General features: G+C 38.3%; 2 protein-coding genes across 3 annotated transcripts; one reads left to right on the plus strand and one right to left on the minus strand.

Moving 5' to 3' along the window:
• The first annotated feature begins 10,688 nt into the window (after positions 1 to 10,688).
• On the plus strand, positions 10,689 to 11,072 carry LOC147508676 (uncharacterized). Its single transcript, XM_086597521.1, has one exon. The coding sequence runs from the start codon at positions 10,689 to 10,691 to the stop codon at positions 11,070 to 11,072; it is 384 nt and encodes a 127-aa protein (XP_086453647.1).
• Positions 11,073 to 15,463: 4,391 nt separating this feature from the next.
• Positions 15,464 to 21,619, minus strand: LOC147508677 (glutamate receptor 2.8-like). 2 transcript variants are annotated; one of them, XM_086601071.1, is made up of 5 exons: positions 21,207 to 21,619; positions 19,449 to 20,758; positions 19,011 to 19,323; positions 16,801 to 17,210; positions 15,464 to 16,272 (listed from the first exon to the last, which is right to left on the minus strand). In XM_086601071.1, the coding sequence occupies exons 1-5, from the start codon at positions 21,472 to 21,474 to the stop codon at positions 15,730 to 15,732; spliced, it is 2,844 nt and encodes a 947-aa protein (XP_086457197.1). In that variant the 5' UTR covers positions 21,475 to 21,619; the 3' UTR covers positions 15,464 to 15,729. The 2 variants fall into 2 exon arrangements, with proteins under 2 accessions (XP_086457197.1, XP_086457196.1); XM_086601070.1 differs by having other exon boundaries at positions 19,449 to 20,761.
• Between the last annotated feature and the right edge of the window lie 4,000 nt (positions 21,620 to 25,619).

Raw genomic sequence — 25,619 nt, forward strand, 5'->3', positions numbered from 1 at the left:
CTAATCATCTCGTCACAAAAAAACCGGCGTGAAGCGGTCGGTCGTAAAAGCTTGTTCCGGCAGAATTTTTTGTCTTACAGCAATTGAAAGTTTTGAACTGATTGGAGGGTTTGTATATGGTGTTGGAAACGATGTGAAACAACCCTACTTAATAAAAAAAAACAATGGTGGTGGGACAGCTATTGCGCGGCAGCTCAAATATTTTGTGGTTTTTTTTCTAATTTTCGGTGGTTACAAATGTTGGGGATGGTGGTGGGAGTGTTTTGGGTAAGGTTTTGAATTTGGGCGTGGTTATATTTAGGTTTCTCCTTTTTTTTTTTTTTTTTAGGTTATGGTTTTGAATTTAGTAATGGCAGAATTGGAAAGAAATCGCGATTCTGTTTTGTTTGGAAGAAGGAAATGCACGCGCGCCACACGTGCGTACCTTGGGCCCAAGCCCAAATCGATTTCGAAATTCGTCAATTTTTCGCTCAACTTCAACCTAAAATTGTCGCTTCGTTACCAGTCCGATTTATGCGAATGAGATATGGAAACGATCAGGAGAGAATTTCCAATCCAATGATACATAAAACACTTTATTCCAACTTAGGGTGACATATAAGTAGATGGAAAACGCCTCCTAGTGCGTACATGTCGTAAGTTATGCGAACGAATGAAATCTAATTTCATAGATAATGTCAACCCGAATCGAAATACGATTAAAGGGCTTAAGCAACTCAAATGGAAAATTGAACAATCCAGTACCCCCCAAACAAATTTTTGGCAACGAAGTTTAGAAAATTTGTTTTGAAAGTGGGTCTTTTAAAGTCAGATTCTCGAGACTTCCTAAATTACTATTTTTATGATTTTAACAATTTTTATTTTTTATGAATAAGATTTAATCTAAGAAAAACAAGAAAGCAATAAAAGCATAATTCACACCATAGAGGAACATGACTCAAAATCCGAGAAAACATGCAAGAATGGAAAATGTGAATTATGTTTAACGTGGACTTAGGATCCGGTACTTACAGCCACACACTCCATAGGGAGGGCCCGATTACCTGAATGGTGCACTTACCAATATATGGAATTGTAAAAAAGTACACCAAACAACAAAATGAGCCGTTTATAGGCAGATACACGAAACTTTAACAAATAATTGGATATATATCCAGTTAGTATATATATCTAGTTAGTATATATGGATAACAAATAACTGGACTTAGTATATATATACTTCAGTTTTCAATATATCAACAACCTAAAGAGTTGTGGGTCTTTCCATAAATAAATAACATAGAATGCACCCCCAAACAGAATCAAACACCAAGATTCTCTATGATGCAACTTATTGAAATGAAAACGAAGTCTGATGGATCTAGAATGTAACCGCGCATGCACCTTCTTTTTCGCCTTTGAACGATAGGGTGTCCAAGTGAATGATAGTGAGAAAATGTATGTTTGTGGAAGATATGTTGGATATGGATAAGTTTTAGAAGGAACGAATGGAAAAAATGAGAATGTGGGTACTATCTCAATTCTGAAAATGAAGGTATCAAGTGCCTTTCTTTTGAGAATTATTTTTGTATTAGGAGGATTTAGAAAATCATTAAGCACCGAAGAAACAAGAGGGTCAAGCACAAACTCCAGGTTCCGTTGAAAAGGTGGAAGGTGGGGAAAATTGGTGATAGAAGATGAATGAGTGTCAGCTAGAGCTCTCAGGTATAGATCATTAGAAGCATTTAGATATGCCAGACATTCCTCAATAGGTGGGTCAAAAGAATCACTCGGATAGAGGGTGAAAAATTCATCTTCCATCATAGCGTCAAGGGATAAATGATGTTGGAAGGGTGGGACTCGCGAGGTGGCAGGGAAGAGTTGCAAAAGAGTTGAAGGAACTCTTCCTCAATTTCATCTACGTCCAAGGAGTCCTTGTCAAAGTTGGAACTTCCAAAGGAAAGAAATTTGTGCATCTGGTCATTCAGAAATGTGGTTTTGAAATAATCATGAGCTAAGCTCTCGATCATGCTAACCTCTCCATCTATTGACGAATCTGGTAACTGTTTCATCATTTTAAAAATATTTACCTCAACTGAAAGATGGTCAAAAGACAAGGACATCGAACCATCACGGCAGTTTATAAGCGTGTTAGCAGTTGCAAAGAAATGACACCCTAAAATGATTAGAACAGAGTCGTTAGCGACTTCTATATCGAGGATAACAAAATTAGCAGGATAGTAGAAATCCTGGACCTTAACAAGCACATTTTCAACCACACCTTTAGGGTACTTAATAGATCGATCCGCTAATTGCAACGTCATTGTTATAAGTTGCATTTTCTGTAGACCTATTTGTTTATATAAATAATAAGGAAGTAAGTTAACACTCGCCCCAAGGTCTAATAAAGCAGTGGTCGTGTGAGTATCCCCCCTAGGTGCATTATGCAAGATGGGGCGACTAGGGTCCTTGTACTTAACGATTCCATTGTGTTCCGTTAAAGTTGGAAACTGTTCATTTAAAAAGGCGTCTTTAGGAATCTTTGTCTTACGCCTAGTAGTGCACAACTCTTTAAGAAACTTAGCATGGTGAGGTAACTTTTTAATCGCTTCAAGAAAAGGTAAGTTTATCGTTAGATTTTTAAAAACTTCCCTAATCTCGTCAAAATTTGTATCCTTGTTTAACATAGCTAATTTCTGAGAAAACAATGGTTTCCCTCTATATTTAGCATATGGATCAACAGGATGGTTAACCTTACTTTTCTGTTTCTTAGGCTGTAATTTAACTGGTACCTCTACAGGGGTAGGATCTTCAGTTTCTGTTTCGGTATCTAGTGTAATATCTGGTGTAGGGACTACTGGTGAGGTAACTATAGACATAATTACTTTGTTATCCACCACTCTGCCTGAACGGAGAGTGGTGATGGAATTTATCTCACCTACGTTTGCATTTTCGTTACTAGTATTACCGTTTCTTCAAAGGCTGTGTTTGGTGTTTTAGGATTAGGTATCGTTTGTCCTGGAAACACACCTTTGGGTTGTACTTTCTCTTGAGCTAACTACTGTAAAAAAAAAATTGGATGGCTTGTAAAATTTGTTGTTGAGATTGCATAAAGGTATCAAAACGATCCGGTTGTGGAGTAGTATTTGCTACTGGTTGTGTGACAGGAACTATGTCACGTTGATTATTAATGGGTGGATTTTGGTAGTTATTATTTACCGGAACAATACCTCTATTAGTATTATAATTATTATAATTACCCTGACCTTGTCCTTGTCGTGGTTGAGCTTGGTTGTTATAATTATAATTACCCTGACCTTGTCCTTACCTTGGTGGACCTTGGTTGTAATTGTTTGTTGGTCTAACATTTGGGTTAAACAACCTTAGAGGTTGTTGATTATTCCGCCAACTGAAGTTGGGTTTTGCCACCAAGCTGCGTTAGGTTCGCTATTAATGGAACAAACATTATCTTGTTGTGATTGTTGTTGTTTATAGGCGAGAGGACAATAGGAGTCAGGATGCTCTGGACTCAAACAGAAATTACATGGATTGGAGTTGACATTCATGATGGGGATAGGCATTTGTTGAACAGAAATCGCATCTACCTTTTTAGTTAGAGATTCGATTAAATTTTTAAGTTCCGGATTGGGTTTCATCTCAAACATACCGGCGGCTTTAACTGTTGTAGAAGAACTAGCGGAACGGGAGAATTCGTTACTACCCACCCCCGTTATTATTACGCTTAGTTTGATCTTCTAAAAATTTATAAGCCTCTGAGGCTCCCTTACTTAGGAAACTACCCCCATTCATTATGTCAAGGACTTCTTTATGGTGGTGTAGAAGTCCTTTGAAAAAGGCATGAACTAGCGTGTCTTTCGCGAGGTTATGGTGTGGACACTCTATAAGAAGATCGGTGAAACGATTCCAAACCTCTGAAAATGATTCATGAGGATTCTGTCGAAAGAAATGAATCTTGGAAAGCATTCCATCGGTCTTCAGTGGTAGGTAAAAATGTTCCATAAATAGTTGAACAAGTTTAGCCCACGAGTTCACAGAATTAGGCACTTGGGCAGTTAACCAAGATGCCGCCTTATCGACTAAAGTGAAAGGAAATACCCTTAATTTAATTTGTTCAGCACCAACCGTAGGATGGTGGAATGTAGTTAGGACTTGGTCAATCCTACGCATGTGCTGATAAGGCTTTTCATGGTCTAACCCATGAAAATCGGGTAACAAATTAAATATATTTGGGGGAATTCGGAAATCCCCCACTGGGTCTGATAGAACGATGCAAGATTTAGGGCTATCGTTCAAAGCTTTGTAAAAGTCAGAGAGAGGAGACTCTCTTTCTTCAGCCATTATTCCAGGTGGTGTGTGTGGTATATTAGCTAGAGGTGTAGTGAGTGGTATACTAGAAAGGTGTGTTTGTTGACGTTGCCGGTTGATTACGTTAGGCGTTTTTCTTCGGCCTGACCTTAATCTCATCCAAGGCTAAGTCAATCTTAATGAAACATAATAACACTCCAAACAATCCTGATATGCTAGTATGAACCTCTAACAGGAGATGCGAGGTATGGAAGAAAAGAGTACCTGAATGTCTCCTTGCTTCGCTTATGAATAGCGTCTTGTTTACACTGAAAACTATGAAGAAATGGAAATTTGAAACAAACCTATGGAAATTGGGCAGTTTCAACAGAGGGCGCAGGTCACGCTCAGAATGGGCCTAGGTATGGCGTAGGTCGCGCTCAGGTCAAGCTGGAGTTCCAGGCATTTGAGCGCGGGTCGCGCTCGAAGTTAGCCTTGGTAAGGCGCAGGTCGCGCTCAAGGAAAACCTCATGGTCCAGGCGCTTCAGCACAAGGGGCACTCGTGTTTTGCCTTTTGCAAAGGCTGGTCGCTACTTCAACTAAAAAGTGGAGTTCCAGCGTTTAGGCGGGTGGCGCCCAATTTAGTTTGCCCGGTATGGTCGGCTCATCCGTGTAATTCTGCAAGGAAAATTTTCAATGCTGAAATGGACAACCACAGTGAGAATCAAACAAGGGTGGGTGGGTTATGGGACTTTGGAAAACTAACAATTCTAAATAAAACAATACTAAAGGGAACTAAGATGGGAACGTCGCCATTTGATAATCCGATAAAATTGAATATAATTCTACTCCGAATAAACGATAAAATCTAAACGGAAGTAAAACTAAAACTTTTATGTATACTATTTATCAAAGATTTATACTCTCGATACTATTGAAGTAGAGTTGGAATAGAAGATTCGTTCCACTCCTAGTTCCTTAGCATTCAAGTTTTCTACGACTACCAATCCTACCAAAGTCAATGAGAGTTTTACGAATTATACTATGATGCAATTTATACTAACAAGATAATGGGATTCAACTACGAAATGCTACGGGTTGAATCTATGATAAGGAATTAGGGGGGATTGATTCCACCTTAACTCGACTTAATTTACTAACTACAAATCGTCGTAATCCGAATTGAACAGCTTTCACAAAACAATTGGTTCTTCTTAATCCCTAGTTGTTCATGGTAATCTCTACCAACTAACATCTAGCATGTGAACGATCAAACCCATTATCATGGTGAACTAATCATTTCTAAAATGGAATGGAAATTACGACTACTCTACGCTAACACAAATCAAGCTTCATCAAGGCTTCTTCAACCCCCTCTAATGGGGGTTTAGCCTAGAATCATCATGTTATCATTTCCATATGCAATTAAACAAATCATCATAAAAAGATTAGAACTTTGCTTATTTAAACTCAAATGGAAACTACTCATGCAATAATTGATTTAAACTAATAATGACAAATAAGTAAATTTAACTATGAAGCTAATAATTAATGGAAAACGAGACTAGATTATCAAGAACTAAATATTTTATTGATCTAACAACTAAATAACAATCATTCAATACTTTGAATTAAAACAAGAATAACAACTAATTAATTAATTGAAAAACTAGATCTAGAACTAGATTATTGCTATCCTAACCTAATTGATAAATATTTTTTTTCCGAGCCTTGAATCTAACAATGGTTCATCCTCTGAATGCTAAATGCAATTCTTGAATTCTAAAAAATATGTTTGTTTTTCTTTAGAATAACAATAAATCATTCGACAATTTTACTCATGCTATCTATTTTAAACACTAACTTGATTTCTTGTTAAACAAAATATATATTATATTTGAGGAGAAGAGATGGATTATCGAAAAAAAATAAATAATAAATAAATTTATTTAAAATATGCTTTCACAAATATATTTTAACGGTTTATTTTCATATTTTGTTTATTTTCAATATATATATATATATATATATATATATATATATATATATATATATATATGTAATTCTATTTTTAACAAAGTGGATATCATTCACCCAAAAATGAAAAACCATGACGCCAACATTAAATTTTGAAGAACCTATTTTGAAGCCATAAAATCAAGGTAGGAAAGTAGATGGGTTCTTGAGATTGGGTTCCTAAGAAAGGGCAAGAAGGGACTTTCTTGTTTCAAATATTAGAATTCAGCATTCAAGAAATTTTGGTTTAATAGCTGCTTGTACCAATGAATGCTTAAACTACTTAAAAAAAACAAACAAGTTTTGAGCCTCTGAATTCTTAAAACTTAAGTTTAAGAGGCTCTGAATGCTGAATTCAAAAAAAACAAACAACCCCTAAGTCTTTTATGTGGAAATGGAGGAGACCAGATCCACATTTACGTGCATGGGCTGAGGGTCCATATTTTGGGCCGGAAAATCGAGCCCAAAGCCCAATTTCTTCAGTCTACAGGGCCCTTTTCAACTGCCTTTAACTTTAATAGGCTTTTCGTCCACTTATGCTCCTCTGATTCGGTCAATGTTTAGACCATTAGAGAGCTCTTTCCAAGCCGGTCATTTTAACATAAGGTACGCCCAATTCCGAGGCCTGAGTCCAAAGATACGATCTTCTTCGGAAGTTCTCACGACTTTTATATCTTTGTTTTACGCCCGCGTTGACTCTGACTTTTCAGCTTCTGACCGGGCTTTACAATGGCTTTTTCTCCTTGAATCTTGGCCTTTAATCACAGAACTTCTTAGCAACCGACATTTACTTCTTTATATCGCCAAAGTGGCACATTTCTGCACATAATTGACTTCAATGCCTGAAATACATAAAAGCACGTAATTAGCATTAACTCTTATTTATTACTCACATAATTAGTCTAAAAGTATTATTGTTAAGGGGTTAAAACTACAATTTTAGGCTCTTATCAGTCCCCAAACATCCGTATGCACATAGTCAAGGATGCCTATTGTTGTATGCTTGCTTGACGTAAACTTGACTTTGCATTGCTTCCCATAGACGCAATGCTCACAAACCCCAGTACTTAGCTTCTTCAAGTCCTTCAAGAACCCTCGTTTGCACAACTCAGACAAACCCTTTTCACTCATATGCCACATCTTAGTGCACTCAGAATCATCACTACATGCCACCACTGCTACATCGCCTATCACCATACTACCTATCAAAGTATACAAGGTTCCATGTCTTTGACCCTTCATAACAACTAAAAAGCCACTGACAATCTTTAGGACTCCACCTTCCCCTACAAACTTGTAGCCTTTGGAATCCATGGTACCAAGAGAAATAAGGTTTTTCTTTAGCTCAGGAACATGTCTCACATCGGTTAAAATCCTTACTACACCATCATGCATCTTGACCCGTATAGTTCCAATTCCTACCGTCTTACAAGCAACGTCATTACCCATCAAAACGAAACCACCATCAATGCTCTCATAAGAAGTAAACCACTTTCTATTCAGGCACATATGGTAGGAACATCCGAAATCAAGAATCCACCTTTCGGCCATATAGTCTTGTGTGGACACACAGAGACTCAACTCGTCCCCTTCAAAGCCTAAAGCATAACTTGCCTCAATTTTTGCCTTACCTTTCTTCTTACCATCTCTCTTATTCTCTTTCTTCGAGTGAGGACAATTACTTGCGTAATGTCCCTTTTCATCGCAATTGTAGAACTTCACATGTGTCAAAGGCTTCTTTGACTTGGACCTAGACTTCTCATTACTTGTAGAAGCCTTTTCATGCGACCTTCCTCTTGCCACTAGCCCCTGACCTGCATTAATGATATTCTCTACACGTGTCTTCTTCATCAACTCATAAGAAAGAAGTGCACTCTGAACTTCATCAAGATTAACATCTTCTCTGTTCATAAATGTAGTCATTAAATGCTCATAACTTTCTGGCAAAGAGAATATTGAACATGCCGCTTGATCTTCATCATCCATTTCATTCCAACATTCAAATAATCCGTTTGGCGTCGACGGAACTCACTAACGTGCTCTTGCATCGTTGAACCATCCACCATCATGTACTGATAAAGACGCTTCTTAAGGTACATCTTGTTCGTCATGCTCTTGGTCATATACATAGATTCTAACTTGAGCCAAATACCGACAGCGGTATTTTCTCCCATCACATTATACATGACCTCATTAGCAGGACACAACCGGATTGATGAACAAGCTTGTAGATCTAACTCTTCCCAATCATCATTACTCATACTCGCAGCCTTTGAGTTAATCTCCTTTAAAGCCTTGTGCAAACCTTGTTGGATAAGGATGTTCCTAACTTGGACTCTCTAAATCCCAAAATTATTATTCTTATTAAACTTCTCTACTTCAAACTTAGCATTTGACATCTTGAGAGCCATCTTTCAAGTTACACACAATAACCCAAAAAACGATTTCACTTCGGAATTTTATCGAACACCTTGTCTACACATATTTTGAGCACTATAGTTTCTTCACCAAAACTCAAAATCCTAGGTTGTATACCGAGCTCCGATACCAATTGTTATGAATAGTACAATGCAGAAACAATGTTATTCACAACAAATAGATTAATCCTACACAAAGATCAATCCTTCTCACTAGACAAGACTTCAACACCCTCCAAGTAATATCTCAACACTTCTCAATATCAAATAACAAGCATATAAAGTAAAACAATTAATGTAAAGGAGAACAAACCACAAGACAAAGATATATCATGGTTCGACAATTTGCCTACGTCCACACTACAAGTTCCAAACTTTCCTTGATATCCGGAGTAACAGATTACAAGATATCTCAATTCACTCATAAAGAATGAACACTCAACTCACTAAGAATTGCTCTCTTACAATCTCTCTCTTTCTTGGTTTTGGTTAGGTTAATTTTTACAAAAAAAACTTATATTTTTACTGTTTCCAAAAAACTTTCAAAAATAGTCGAAGTCTACTAAAATACGGTGGAGCGTGGGTCATGCCCTTGTCCAGGCAAAGTCGAGGGCAAGGCGCGCTCAATCGCTTGGAAGTTGACCAAGATATGAGCGTAGTGCGCGCCTTTTACCAGTTAAAGTCGAGGGCGGGGTGCGCTCGATACTAAAGAGAGAAAACGTCTTTTTCTCTACAGGTTATAAGCTACTCACCAGTTGGTGCCCATTTTTCCTTAGCTAGCTCTCGCACTCTGTTGATGGAGACCTTTTGTATGTCAATTATACCTAAGAGGCAAAACTTACAGTACTATAGACCCCTTTTGTATGCTTGTTGGAATGGTGATGGCAGGATATTCCCCCATTTTTCTGGTAGTTGGAGATCTTGAAACTCCACACTTTGCTTTTGTCTTGCCGCATCTGCATAGGAAAATTTTCTCTGGTTCTTTCCATTTGCTTGCACATGAGTGGCTTGTACTTCTCCTTGTTCTTTAGTTGCCGATGGCTTGTTCACATAGACTGGATTTCAAACTTGTAGAGATCCATTCTCACCAAAACTTACTAAAAGTAGTAGCTAGAGATGAAGTTTAGAATAGATTTCTAAAGCCTTCATAAAGTTTTACTAAAGAAGCCTGTTTTCTATGGACAGACTTGACTCAAGATTTTTTTTGGTGTGAGAAAGTCAAAGCTTTGATCTCTCACTAGAAAAAAGCATTCTTGCACATGATCCATTTTGTTTTGTTATAAATTTATAATAGATAGTTTGTTGTTGTGTCAGCAGATGCATTAGCTTCTCTCCAAGTGTTGAGATCCTTACCTAATTGTATTGTCTTTTTGCACTGCTTATTATATTCCACCTCTGTTGCATCTGCCATGGTAACATATCTAAGTTAATCCTTTCTGAACTAAACTCCCTAAAAGTCATCAGCATTCATACTTCTCAAAGCTAGATGTAAGAAGAACTTAATCAACTTATCCTCCTCCCCAACCTAAAGATGACAGAATAACCACCATTCACCAATCAACTCTCTAGTGTTTATATGAGCCAATGTATTAGAAGTTGTTCTTCATGTCATAGTGAAGAGCGCGACCTGTGCTTAACCAAAGCATGATAGAGCGCGAACTGTGCCCATGCCTTGGCGAGAGTCTAGGAGATATAGCATATGCAGAGCGCGACCTGCACTTGTGCAAGGCTCAACCCGAGCGCACCCAGCGCCTCGTGTCTCTCAAGTCACACCGACTGTTTTGTTTCTATTTAATTTGTAATCTCTATTTAGAACTAGTGACCTCTATATAAACAATTGTAATCTCTTTAGAAATCAATCAAGTAAATATTCTCAAATCTCTCTCTCTCTAATTTATCATGGTATCAGCCTAATATTGATCCAAACCCTAATCCTAAACTCTATCAGCTTCCGCCTCCTCTCAATTCTCAATGGCTGGCGCCTTCACTCCCAATAATGAGTCTCCTCCAGATTATGATGATTCTTTCTATGTCCACCACTTAGATAGCTCCACGGCTATCCTCGTATCTCCTCTGTTATCAGGGGACAATTATCCAACTTGGTTACGGTCTATCTCTAGAGCCCTTCGAGCAAAAAATAAGTTTGGTTTTGTCAATGGCTCTGTAACTCCTCCCAGCACTCCCAAAGAAAAATCCAAGTGGTCGCGATGTGATGACCTTGTTCCTTCATGGATTCTCAATTCTGTTACTCCAGATATCCGTGGCAGCATCCTCTATGCCGACTCTGCATCCGAAATCTGGAAAGATCTAGGTGATCGTTTTTCACAAACCAATGCACCAAGGTTTTTCAACTGAAGGATTCCGTCACTCATCTCAAGCAAGACAATCGTCCGGTATCTGTTTATTTCACTTTGCTTAAATCTTTCTGGGATGAATTAAGTTATTTATCTACTATGCCTGCTTGTACTTGTGGTCATGCATCTATTTTTGCCAAAAAGGTTGAAGACGGTCGTTCTATGAAATTCATGCAAGGCCTAGATGCTCGTTTTCAATCCATTCGCAGTCAAATTCTCTTGATGGATCCTTTTCCTCGTATGTCCAAGATTTATTCTTTAATCCGACAAGAGGAGAAGCAACAAGAGATTCATGCACTATCTCTTCCTTCTACTCCAAATGCTGCTGCCCTGAGTACTCATTTTCAGAAGACCAACTGGGTTTCTTCTTCGAAATCAGGTCCGTCTAAACCTCCACAGCAGCCTGGTGGTTCGCAGAAACGACCTCGAAGCACGCTGCGTGCCCTCGGATCTGAGGGCCAGAGCCACCGCCACGCCGTCCATTCTGCAACCATTGTAACCGAGTTGGACATCATATTGGTACATATTACAAACTGCACGGTTATCCACCCAAGCCTGCTCAAGCTAATTCGGTTGCTATAGACTCCAATTCTCTTGTTTTCTCCATAGAACAATATAACCAACTTCTCAGTTTGCTTGATTCAGGTAGTACCTCTTCACAAGCAAACCTGACAGGTATATCTCTCTCGTGTTTTTCTAAATCCATATGGATCATTGACTTTGGTGCTACCAATCATGTTTGTTCATCATTACATCTGTTTTCTCATTATCATACTTATTTAACACATTCTACTCTTAAACTTCCGGATGGAATAGACCATTTAATTACTCATGTTGGTAGTGTTATTCTCTCTCCCCTTTTGCGTCTTGACAACGTTCTGTTTGTTCCCACCTTTCATTTTAATTTGCTTTCCATTAGTGAACTAGTCAAATCTCACCCTATCTCTGTCACGTTCACTAATGATTCTTGCCTTTTTCAAGACCAGTTAACGAAGAAGAAGATTGGATTGGGACGGCTTAATGGGGGACTCTACCATCTCCAACTAGCTTCCGTTTGCTCATCCCACAACTCCACCACAAATAATTTATGGCATTATCGCCTAGGACATCTATCTTCCACGCCTTTGGAGATTTAGCTAAGCAGTTTCCTTTCATCTCTAGTTCCAATAATGTTACTTGCACTGTATGTCCGCAAGCTAAGCAAACACGTTTATCTTTTTCTCATAGTTCAATAAAAACTATTAGACCTTTTCAAATGATTCATTGTGACATTTGGGGTCCTTTTCATTTACCATCATATTCCAATGCTCATTTTTTATTAACTATTGTCGATAATTTTAGTCGTGCTACATGGATTTATCTTATGACTGTCAAATCTGAAACTGCCATGCATTTACAATCTTTTTTTTCCATGGTTCATACTCAATTTCATTCTACAATACATTCACTCATATCTGGCCATAGCAACATTGATAATCATTTTCATGAAATCCAAGTCCTTCGATCCGACAATGGCTTTGAATTTATATCCCATAACATGCAACAATTCTTTTCAAAACATGGGGTAATCCACCAACGTAGTTGTGTTGCTACTCCCTAACAAAACGCTGTTGTTGAAAGAAAACATCGTCACTTACTCAACGTTGCACGAGCATTATGTTTTCAAGCTCATCTCCCATTATCCTTTTGAGGGTGAATACATTCTCACTGCCGGCTATCTCATTAACAAAATCCCTAGCACCTTGTTAAATGACAAATCACCTCATGAGCTTTTATTTACAACACCTCCCACTCTTGTCCATCTTCGTGTTTTTGGTTGTTTATGTTTTGTTCACAACACTTCCATTAAAAATAAGTTTGATCATTGCGGGAAACCTGGCATCTTCATTGGTTATCTTTATGCTCAAAAAGGCTATCGCATTTATGATTTATCTTCTAAGAAAATGTATACTTCCCGTGACGTGACTTTCCATGAGACGTCCCTATTAACATTTATCTTCCCTTCCATCACATCTGCCCGTTTCTCCCTTACCCATCCCAAACAATGAAACCTTCGACATTCAATCATCTCATGTAATTCCAATGGATAGAGCGCGCCCGCGCCCTGCTCCAGCCCAAATCAAGCTCGACCCACGCTCTCTTCTTCCTGACAATCTTCCCACTCATACAGCTCCGTCACCCGCACTTTTGGAAGATCCTCAGCCATCACACCTCAATCCTCCTACCTCACCTCGATCTACTAGAGTGCGACAACCCCCACCACTCCTCATCAAACATTATCACTGTCCTACTCTCACCAAGGCACCTACAGTCCCTCGTTCGGCCAATCTCCTCCAATCAGATTCTAAGGTAACATGGTCTTCCACTCCATACCCTATGGCTTTTTATGTTTCTGACACTAACTTTTCTCCTTGTCATAAAGTTTTTTTGTCTAAAGTGTCTTCTTCAGTTATTCCTACATCCTTTTCTCAAGCTGTCAAAATTCCAGAATGGAGAGCTGCTATGGCTACTGAAATTACAGCTTTGGAACAAAATAACACATGGACTCTTGTTCCGTCATCCTCTCATCATAAGCCTATTGGTTGTAAATGGGTTTTCAAGATTAAATATCATTCAGATGGTTCTATTGAACGTTACAAAGCTCGTCTTTTTACCAAGGGTTACAATCAGATTGAAGGCCAAGACTATCATGACACTTTTGCACCCGTTGCAAAATTAGTCATTGTTCGATTACTTCTCTCCATTACTGCTATCAGACATTGGGCTCTTCATCAGCTGGATGTCCACAATGCCTTTCTCCGAGGCGATTTGGATGAAACTATTTATATGATATTACCTCCTGGATTCGCCAAACAGGGGGAGAACAGGATATGTCGCCTCAATAAGTCCTTATATGGACTCAAGCAGGCTTCTCGGCAATGGTTTGCCAAACTATTTACCACTCTTATCACTGCCGGCTTCACTCAGTCTAAGTCTGACTATTCTCTATTCATTAATATTTGTGGTTCTGATTCTACATTTGTCCTTGTATATGGGGATGACATTCTGATCACGGGCAACAATCCATCTCTCATTCAGAACTTGAAGAAATTTTTAGAAGCAAAGTTCTATATCAAGGACTTGGGGCATCTAAAATATTTCTAGGGTATCGAGGTTGCTCGTTCCAAAGAAGGATTATTTCTTGTGGACATTCTGTCTGATTGTGGTACCACTAGTGGTCGTATTTCTGAGTTCCCTATGGAACAAAACATCAACCTCCATACCGATGATGGCACATTACTTCAAGATCCTACAGTCTATCGTCGCTTGATTGGGAGTCTCTTATATCTCACAGTTACACGTCTAGATATCACTTATTCTGTTAATTATCTCAGCCGCTTCATGCAGTCCCACGGACTCCACATTTAGATGATGCTCATCGTATACTCCGCTATCTTAAAGGTTCGATCAACAAAGGGATTCTCTTATCCGCTAATAGTTCTTTACACATCTCTGGTTTATGTGGCTCTAATTAGGCTGGCTGCCCTGTCAGTTGTCGTTCTACTAGTGGTTATTGCACTTTTCTTGGTTCTAGCCCTATATCCCGGAAAACAAAGAAACAGAGCACTATATCCCATTCTTCTGCTGAAGCCGAATATCGTTCCATGGCTACTCTGGCGTGTGAACTTCAATGGTTGAAGTATCTTCTCTCTGACTTCGGCATCTCGCATCCTTCTCCGATGAACATGTTCTGTGACAATCAAGCCACCCTTCATCTCTCTCAAAATCTAGTTTTTCATGAACGAACGAAGCACATCGAATTGGACTATCATTCCTTACGCGACAAGATACAGGTCAAGTTACTATCTCCTACGTTCATTTCATCCTCAGATCAGGTGGCTGACGCCTTTACTAAACCTCTCAGCAAGGACACCTTTCTAAGATTAATTCACAAGTTGGGAGTTTTTGATATTCACTCTCCAACTTGAGGGGGAGTATTAGAAGTTGTTCTTCATGTCATAGTGAAGAGCGCAACCTGCGCTCAACCAAAGCATGATAGAGCGCAACCTGCACCCATGCCTTGACGAGAGTCCAGGAGATACAGTATGTGCAGAGCGCGACCTGCGCTCGTCCAAGGCTCAACCCGAGCGCACCCCGCGCCTCATGTCTCTCAAGTCACACCGACTGTTTTGTTTCTATTTAATTTGTAATCTCTATTTAGAACTAGTAACCTCTATATAAACAATTGTAATTTCTTTATAAATCAATCAAGTAAATATTCTCAAATCTCTCTCTCTCTAATTTATCACAATGTGAGCTAATTTTGAAGGGAGAGAACCAGCAAAGACATTTTTGAAATGTATCCCAGCTTAATGGAACGTGAAAAAGGTTGATATCTGAAACTGAAGAGACTGGACACAACGCAAGACCTGGTTCAAGACTCCACACTTGAAATGTATACAACCCATCCACAATATTTTTCTTAACCAACCGAAACTGGCAAACCGCCACAACTAGGTGGAGCTGCATACTTGACAGTACAAATATTTGACAGATCAAAAACAAGAGCAATGCTTTCTTTCTGTTACATTTCTGTGTTGATACAAGTTGATGTCAGTACGTGGGACTTAGACTATTACTGGACTTGGAACAACTGTGAACTAATTGAAGTACTCAGGTCAATCTGATAGTCTTACATTTTCCATTTCTTCCAAGGCAGTCGGACTCAACCAAACGGTGTCAAGATCTATTGGTATCCTTCCTTCAAATGGCGAAGTGTTTCCATATGAGTAGGTTGATATGGTGGTGAAGCTTGGTGAAGCTTCAATGTCTCCAACCTCCACTGATCTCTGCCTCTCAATAGCAACTCTTCTGAAACCATAGGAGGGCAGGTCCTTTTGGTCATATTGTCGGAGCATTGTTTTGATTTTTGTCCAGACGGTATTATCTGAAGCAGCTGTAGTCCAAACATGTTTGTGCTTGTAGATGAAAATGACCAAGAATACAATTAAGGCAAGGCCTGAAACCGTTCCTGTGATGATAAAGAGACCCCGAAAGCTATTTAAGTTGACACTATTTGAAACAACATTATTTTTCGGATCTGAACAAGTGGTTTGCGTTCCAAACAATGCCCGGTCCAATTTCTTCATCTCACTACCATCTGATACATTCAATAGTGCTCTAGAAACATCAGCCACTAGGGGTGACCCTCTTGGAAAAGCCTGCAAATTATCCCAACAATAATCAGATGAATCAATGCAAATGTACGTATACCTTCCACTGCAAATTGAGCAATAATTAGAATCAAAACACCATTGACATCATGCACGATTCTATTTTCTTTCTCTTTGGCCATGTATGTTCTTCGTTAATAGTCAACTGAAACCATACTGTTTGAACATGCTCGTGAAAAGTAAAAGAAAAGTAACTAGAAAGGGATTGGCAGCTGAAGTAGAGTATATTTATAATTGATGACGTGCTTAACTGGTTAACATTTGACATTATTTCATCTGACGTCTGAGTGGTAATGTTCACCTTAACGTACACATAGTTGAGCTAGAACAATAGAAGCTTAAAAATCGCATGTACGAAGTTTGAGCTGAGTTTAGCAGCTAATGGTTTACTTTTTTCAAAAAGCGACATACTAAACTGAGGTAAATAAGGAATTTCGAAGATGAACAGATATCGCTCTATGCATAGATAACTTTCAGATTTAAAAGATAGTGTGGAGGGAAGAAGAGAAAACTTACAAACCCGTATCCGTCTGTCTTATTTATAGGACCAATCATCGTGTACTCATTGCAGTACTTTGCTAGAAAAGGCTTTATGTAGGGCACTGTACCAAAGAAAGCACTAATTCCACCATTATTTTGACTTCCCTTTTGTAAAGCTTTAATCATTTCCACAGGAGAGCTAAATGGCGTAATGTTAGATTCATTAAAGCTCATTTGCTTTAATATATCTGCAACAAAGGACCCTTCTTGGTAACCCACATTATCTCCATTCTGTTTAAGTTCTTCAATGCTAGCCACAACAGGTTGGAGGCTTTGCACGGTTAGCATTGACGACAAGCTAGCCGTGTAACTCGAGTTCAATATGAGCACGACAAAAATCCATACTACCACTACAAATCGAGTTAAGTTACTCATTATTCTTTCTCCTGCAATCAATGCGCACAAATTAACTGTTTATGACATATCTTAATCTAAAATTAGTTTGAATTACGTATTAAGAAAGCTAAAATTTTAATTATGGAAGAAACTTTATTTGATCTGATACAAGCTGCAAGGCAAGGCCCAAGGATGAAGAATCCACATCAATGTTTTGAAAACCAAACCGGTGATCGAACCAATTTTTTGTTAAAATGGTTCAATCATGGTTCGACTTGGTATTGATGTTTATTTAGCAAAATTTTTAATAATTACAATAATAAAGTGAATAAATACATATTTTAATTCAATATTAATTGGTATTATATATCAAAATGAATATTTTATAAAATAAACACATAGTAGTATGTTGGTTCGGAGTTTGGACTATCTTACTTAGGTGCTATGTTCAACTCCCCACATTATCAAAAAAAAAAATTATAATAAGCTTTAAACTTAGACCAAGGGTCCAACCAAAAACTCAAGTTTTAACTGATCCGAACCGAAAATTTACCAGTTCCGGTCAGACCCCGTTCAACCACGGTCCAATTTTCTAAACACTGATCCACATTTTAGATATCTATTATTTGTCATCTTCCTCTATAATGGCAATATTTTCAAATATATTAAGTACATATATGTGATTTGCAAATCAAAATAAGGTGTAAGTTCCTTAATTTACAAACTAAGCTCCCCCTTTGATGCCTCACGCAATTAACAAAATGGGTTCTCTATTTTATATGTTTTCCTATATATACTTTGATCTGTTGAAGTATTTGAAGTATGAGAGCATGCACCCCTTATTTTGCTCTTTACATGAGGGCGGGTGCCCCCTATATATTGTTTATGTATGTAAAGTCCCACGTTTCTATAAGTGTGGACTATCAATTTGGTATGCCAAACTGAACCGTATCTAGTTTTTTCTATTCTCATGTATTGGGGTACCTTAACACCCAAGGTATATATATATATATATATATATATAAAACTCTGGGTAGAGTATGAGTGAACTCTCTCTCTAACCCTATTCTTCAATGGCGCCGCTGCCCATGAATCGTATGGGCGCGTGCCTATGAATCGAGACAGAAGAACTTCAAACTTTGTTGGTCTTTTCTTATGAAAAAAATTGAAACTTGAATACTTAACTGAAAAAGAATGGATTTTTTTTTTTTTATATACTAATTTTGGGGATACCACTAAATTTAGATTTGAACCTAATGCTCTGATACCATGTTAATGGTGATGCTAGGAGAGTTGTGACATTGTTGTAATAGGGAAACCAAGAAGGAGAATGGAGAAGAGTGGAGGCTTGAAGAAGAGAGCTAGAAAGAGTTCACTCATACTCTACCCAAAGTTTCATATATATACTTAACCTACCTTGGGTGTTTAAGTACCCGAATACATGAGAATAGAAAAGACTAGATACGGTTCAGTTTGGCATACCAAACTCATACCAAACTGATAGTCCACACTTGTAGAAATGTGGGACTTTACATACGTCAACAATATATAGGTCGGGGGCGCCCGCTCTCATGTAAGGAACAAACTAAGGGGCGCATGCCCTCATACTTCAAATACTTCAACATGATCTCTTCAAACATGCATAAAGCAACATCCTAAATGCACAAAGATAAAATTAACTTGGGTGAGTTGCTAGCTAGCTAGTTGTTCTAAGACATGCATGTGGTGTATGTACTAGATGTGTGGTAAATATTAAAATGCATCAACCATCTTCTTTATGTATAAGTAGGCAGTTGCAGAGGTTTCTATTCTGAATATGCATTTTGAGTTCATGAGTTTATTTACTGAACTGTGTGCAAAAACGAGAGTTGACATTGGAAACCAGAAGATCATGCCAACTTGTTCAGAAGGCGAGCCTCTAAAATCATCATTTATCGGATGTTCAAGAACCCAAACCACAAACCCGGTGAGAATGAAGAATGCTCCACTAGTTAGCCATAAATCCGTTGTAAGAGGCTTCAAGAAGATCCAGGTGTTCTTTTTCGAATCATCTTTCAATGCTACCATCATTGAAACTCCTCCTTCCGTGTATGGCAATGTGAAGTCTGCATACATGGATCGTTTAGATGTTATTGTTGTATCCCCCACAACAGCATCAAATCTCTGTTTCCAGATATCACAAAGAAGAAGAAGAATAAGCATCAACGTTTTCAAAGAGAACGAATGAAAAATGAAATATGCCACTGTTTGAAATAATCGATTTGAGATGATACATGCGGGGGGGTTACCTCAGTATGGAGCTGATAGACCAATTCATCATTACTCCCAGAACTAGAACCATCGGCATTCATGAAGGGCACAAATTCATATGCTACAAAATATGGTAATGCTGCCATAACCAAATTGAAAACATCTATAGCATACCCTGTGATGGCTGTTTTGTTAGTGTACATATCTCGCTCCACTTTGACAATTTCATTAAAACCGGCTTTCACTGGAACTCCGACCCTGAGTTTCTTACCTCTTGTTGGAATCACCCAACCCTTGGGAACAGTCACTGACTCTCCTGGCCAAATGATAGCTCTAAAATTAGCCATTGACGTCGTATACATTTGATGACTTGGCAAGTTCAAATCCTTTGAAATTCCATGTTCAGGTATCCAGAATCCAATCTCCCTTTCTCCATTTCCAATTACATTGAGTATCTGGAGTACAGGTGACTGGAGTTGCCCGTTAATGAAATAGAAATCACCACTTAGTCCTTTGAATCTAGTTTTTGAAATAGCATCCAGAAGTTCTGGTCCTGTTCCAGAGGTCTTAATGCTTGTAATGTCTGTGAGGTTGCTTTTGGTTCTTGGCTTTTCGAACAGGGACTTTGTTGCACCAACTCGCTCGGCAGCCATAGCAAGAGTTGAGATAGTATCATATGCTCGAAGCCCATAAATGTTAAGATCCTGGTGAAACATCTTTTTCCATCTGTTTGTGAAATAATACAATTCCAGTGATGCATTAATATATGGTTTTATGCCCAAGACGCCTTGCATAGATGCAATGACGGTAGTATCCATTGATTCCAAGAGATTCGTAAGTCGGTCTGTGATAATCCACACATACCCCTCGCTCACCATTCCTATCTCGTTTGCAATTAGAAAGAGCCGAGAACCTAAAGAATCTGACATATCAACAATGAACACCCTATTTTGCATGTTCATCAGCTTATAAAGCTCTAAACGGATTTCGTCATTCGTAGCGGAAACAGAAATGACACTCTTATAGGGAACTCTTATTTGTTCTTCTTGCAAGGCGTCAATTAGATAAGGTGTGATTCCATTCCCATAGTCAGAGTTGTCATAGATAATGACGACTTCCCTCCATCTGAAAGCTTGTATGATGGAAGTAATTGCATTTACTTGAGCAGAGTCATTTTGAGTTGCTCGGATAAAATAAGGTGATCTGGAAGACACGGATAGACTTGTAGCAGAGAAAGAAATGATGGGCACATGTGCTTTGTCTCCAAGATCTATCACAATATCTTCCTCGGATGATTTTTGAATGCCAATTAAGGCTTGTACCTCTACATTCTGTAACAAGTCTATAACTGCTTTGACAATTTATAAAAAAAAATCAAAATCAAAATTCATCATTCAATAGAAAAAATCAGCAATTTCTAGTGATTATACAATTATTACGTACAAATATAAGCGCCAGAAGTCGTGCACTGCAATTGGATTGGCTTTAGAACTTTATTTACTTGATGCACTAACCAGAATTTATTGGTGGACGAGAAACTAAACACAGTGGGCACATGCTAGTTCCAACATTTTGCTAATCATTTCAAACTAATGGATGTGATTTCTGAATTTCAAAGGACCCTATATTCGCGAGATCATTTTTGTCACAGGCCGGGGTCAGGGCCTTTAACTTTTATGGTGCTATATACTAGATACAGAAAGGCTCACGACTCTTACTGCAGAATCTCTGCGGAGATATTATATACCAAAATACAAAAACTAACTATATATTAAGTCAGGAAAATAAATGAATACCAGAAAGCACAGCTTTGGCATTGTCTCCTTGAGAATCTCTCAAATGAAGGGACAGCCTAGTTCTGTAGTCAGCATTTGTGGTATAGAAATCGGAGAGTGCCATTTCCATGCAGTTCCACCCAACTCTGCCAATGGTTGAATCCATATCAAGAACCACACCAACGTGGAAATCAGATACCCCTCCGCCGTGACTAATATTCCTACCTGCTACGAAATTAGCAAGCAGAGAACAGAAAATAGAGAAGATACAGAGAATTTGAAGGGTCATCTCTGGTTTGTATTATTGAGTAATTTGAACTGCCATGTTATTATAGGAGAACTGAGGCATGGTAAGGAAGTTTACAACATTGAAGAATCTCTGACCAAGTATCAGAAAGCTGTTCTATGCTTTCTGGAGGTTTTCTTAGGTGCTAAATATCTTAGTACATATACTGCAAGTCAACCAGTGAATGAGTCCGCCATATGGTATTTTAATCGAGATTATTCAGAACGATGGATGAGTTTTCTCCCGATATATTAGTGAGTTAAGAGTTAACTATTTCACTAGTTGTCTAAAATGTGCCCGACTAGCTGATAACTGACAGCTTTGCAGACTTTGTGCATGACTGGGTGTGGTTGACTACGTGCGTGTGTAATTTAATGTGTTTGAGTCCATCTTTGTGCGAGGTTGTTTGTTCATGGGTGTGCCAATTTTCATGTGTATCTGCAAGTGATTCAGATTTTTTGTAATGCCAAAGTCAGCACATCAGAAGCTGAATACATTTATATCATTTTTAAAACATTGGCGATCTCATCTATTGACTTCTCGACCATTTGAATACACTCTTCAATAGAAAGCCAAATCCGTAATATTTTTTGGACACAGGATCCGGAATCCGGATACATGCCATATTCCAAGGAAACATGCAGACTAAAAAAATTTGATCCTTTGGAATTGATATTGTAAGAGTAATCGTTACATCTTTAAGGATTTTTGGCAAAAGTCACCCTTGAACTTGCCCTGATAACCACTTACCTCCCTAAACTTATTTCTAAGCGAAAAAAAACCCTCAACTTGCTAATGCCAAACGCAGCTGTTAGTTGGGTTGCTACCGTTAGTAAGATATGACGTATTTCGTTCGATAGATTACGTCATATTTAATTTTTCTAGAGTGGTGTGTGCCCCTTGATGAGTTGGATAGTCAATGCAAACTCAGATTAGTCAAGTTAAAATTCCCAAATTGAAACCCTAGTTCTCATTTCTCAAGTCAAAATTCTCACGCCCACAAAATTAAAACCAAGCCCAGCCCAATAGCCAATAGCTTCAGACGAACTCTTCTCTTCTCCAACTCCAAACCCTATCACAAATTCCAAACCCTAGTTTTACATATTACAAGAGGGATTCTAACATAAAAATAGATTATATACTGCAGTATGGTAGTTAGAGATATATAACTTAAGTTGTCATATGCATAAATGGTATTGTTCGGCTCTATGTTTCCAAACAGAAAGTTTGAGTAGTCTGTAGATGTATGTTGTAAAAAGTGACATAACATATAAGTATGACAGTTATAATGTCATATATACTCGTAAAGTTTATATACGACAAGAGTATGAACATTCATTGTTCATAGTCTAAAATTGGACTATGAACAATGAACAATGAATGTTCATAGTCCTATGCTCTTGTTGGACTATGAACATTCAGTGTTCATAGTCTAACTGAATGTTCATACTCTATTGGACTATGAACAATGAATGTTCATACTCTTGTCGTATATAAGCTTTACAAGAAAATATGATACTATAACTGTCATACTTATATGTTATGTCACTTTTTACAACATATATCTGCAGACTACTCAAACCTTATGTTTGGAAACATAGAGCCGAACAATACCATTTATGCATATGACAACTTAAGTTACATATCTCTAACTATCATACTGCAGTATATAATATATTTTTATGTTAGGACCCCCCCCCCCCCTCCTGTAATATGTAAAACTAGGGTTTGGAATTTGTGATAGGGTTTGGAGTTGGAGAAGAGAAGAGTTCGTCTGAAGCTATTGGCTATTGGCTATTGGGTTGGGCTTGATTTTAATTTTGTAAGCGTGGAAATTTTGACTTGAGAAATGAAAACTAGGGTTTCAATTGGGGAGTTTAACTTGACTAATTTGAGTTAGCATTGACTATCCAACTCATCAAGGGGCACACACCACTCCAGAAAAAATAAATATGACGTAATCTACCGAACGAAATACGTCATATCTTACTAACGGTAGCAACCCAACTAACAACTGCGTTTGACATTAGCAAATTGAGGGTTTTTTTCGCTTAGAAATAAGTTTAGTGGGTAAGTGGTTATCGGGGGCAAGTTCACGGGTGACTTTTTCCAAAAATCCGAATTATCCCATCTTTCATTAATATTGCAATCTACAGCTTAAAATTGCAATCAGTCACATGGATATATGTTATTTGTGTAGTCTACTATGACTTTTACTAGAGACGGGGAGTTGATAAACTACTATGCAAAGTCTACTATATGGCCATGAATTAAGTGGGCTTTGCCTGAAGTTTCTTCTAAGGCTCAGTGGATTTTGGGCTCAGGTGAGAAGGTAGATCTATAGAGAGACTGCTAGATTGGGGAGCAATCAATTCAACAGAGGCTGCAATTACAACCAGAGGTTCTCAAGGGATGTAAAGCTAAGGTTAGCAGTATTATCTCTGATGGTGCATGGTCTATCCCTCGAGCTCTTCAAGTCATTCTTATGATTGCAGGGTTTAACTTAAATCCTGCATCTCAGGATATGTTTTGTTTTCCCTCGAGGTGATATAGAGTTTCAGTCGAGACAAAGTTATTTGTATTTTCATTTGTAAATTTTTGTAATGAAGAGGACATTTGTTTAATTGAAAATTTTATTGGTTTTTTTATTATCCGCATATTTAAACTATTTATGGGTTTTTGGAAGTGGAGAGTGCGTCACACCTCGGAAATCGAAGAGTCGGGAACAAATAATGTTTTTCCGAATTCTGTCGAAATTCGGGGTGTGACAATCAATGGGGCAGACCATGTGATTTGGAAGCCTGACCAACAAGGTCAATTTTCGGTTCAATCTGCATTTGAGACAATTAGAAGGAGAGCACCAGGCTCTTGGTAGTGCAAACATTTGTGGCACAATTGGTTGCAACCAAAAATCTCGGGTACACTGCTTGGAAGCTATTGAGGAACTATGCTGCCACTGATGAGTCTCTCCAAAAAAGAGGTGTTAAACTAGTTTCCAGATGCTACATGGGATGTAATGCGGCTGATACACTCCAACATATTTTGTGGGATTGTACAGAGGCAAAGAAGTTATGGGAATGGGCTGGATTTCAATTTGGATGTAACGACAATTTTACAAATTTTTCGGAGACACTTAGGCTACATAGAAGAAGCAGTTCTCTCGTTAAGCAGTTGTGGGTGTCAACGGTATTAGCAGGCATGGTCATCAACTAGAGAAGTAGAAATCGATGCATCTTTGAAGGGAAATAGCTGAGTCCATGTCAAAGAAAAGCTCAATTGAGGACTAATATCCAATTTTCTTACTGCCTTGCTATAGGTCAGATGAAAAGAGGGGGTAGTGAGTCTCGTATCTTGAAGAATTGGGGTTTGCAAGACAAGCTAGGGAGGGCACCTAGGATTAAGGATTGCAAATGGTACCCACCCGAGGGTGATATCATAAAAGCTAATGTCGATGGGGCTTCTTGTGGTAATTCTGGCCCTTCAGGCTATGGTGTGTGCTTTAGAAATTATGAATGTCTGTTCCTAGCGTGTCTTTGCAGGAATATTGGTCATCAGACGAATTTCATAGCTGAATGTAATGTTTAGCAATTCTAGAGGCGGTGGAGTATGTTATTAAGAGAAATTGGAGGAAGGTATGGGTGGAGTCAGACTCGACATCTGCAGTTAATGTTTTTGGAACTTCAAGTGTACCTTGGTATATGAAGCAGAGATGACAAAGATGCATAACTCTTTTAGACTATTGCAAATTGACTCCAGTTTGGAGAGAAGCTAATTTCACAGCAGATCAATTGGCAAAGTACTTGGTCAGTTTGCAAGACAATGATCAAGTTGTTTTTATTGTAAAACCCTCATAGATAACCAAATGGGAGGTTCCAGAATATGTTTATTATAGGTTTTGTTAAGTTCTTATAGTGCTACTGTGTGAGTAGACTGTAAGTAACTCCTCATGTACTCTCCTCCCCCCACCCCCACCCCCACAACCTTTCATCAATACAAAACCCCCCCCCTACACAACCACCTTTCATCAATACAAATTTTTGCTTACTAAGAAAAAAAAATGTTATTTGTATAGTGTACGCCCCCAACCAACCACCTTTCATCAATCCAAATTTTTGCTTATGGAGAAAAAAAAAATAAAAAAAAATAAA

Source organism: Coptis chinensis, chromosome 3, assembly GCF_015680905.1.
Source record: "Coptis chinensis isolate HL-2020 chromosome 3, ASM1568090v1, whole genome shotgun sequence".
Taxonomy (NCBI): domain Eukaryota; kingdom Viridiplantae; phylum Streptophyta; class Magnoliopsida; order Ranunculales; family Ranunculaceae; genus Coptis; species Coptis chinensis.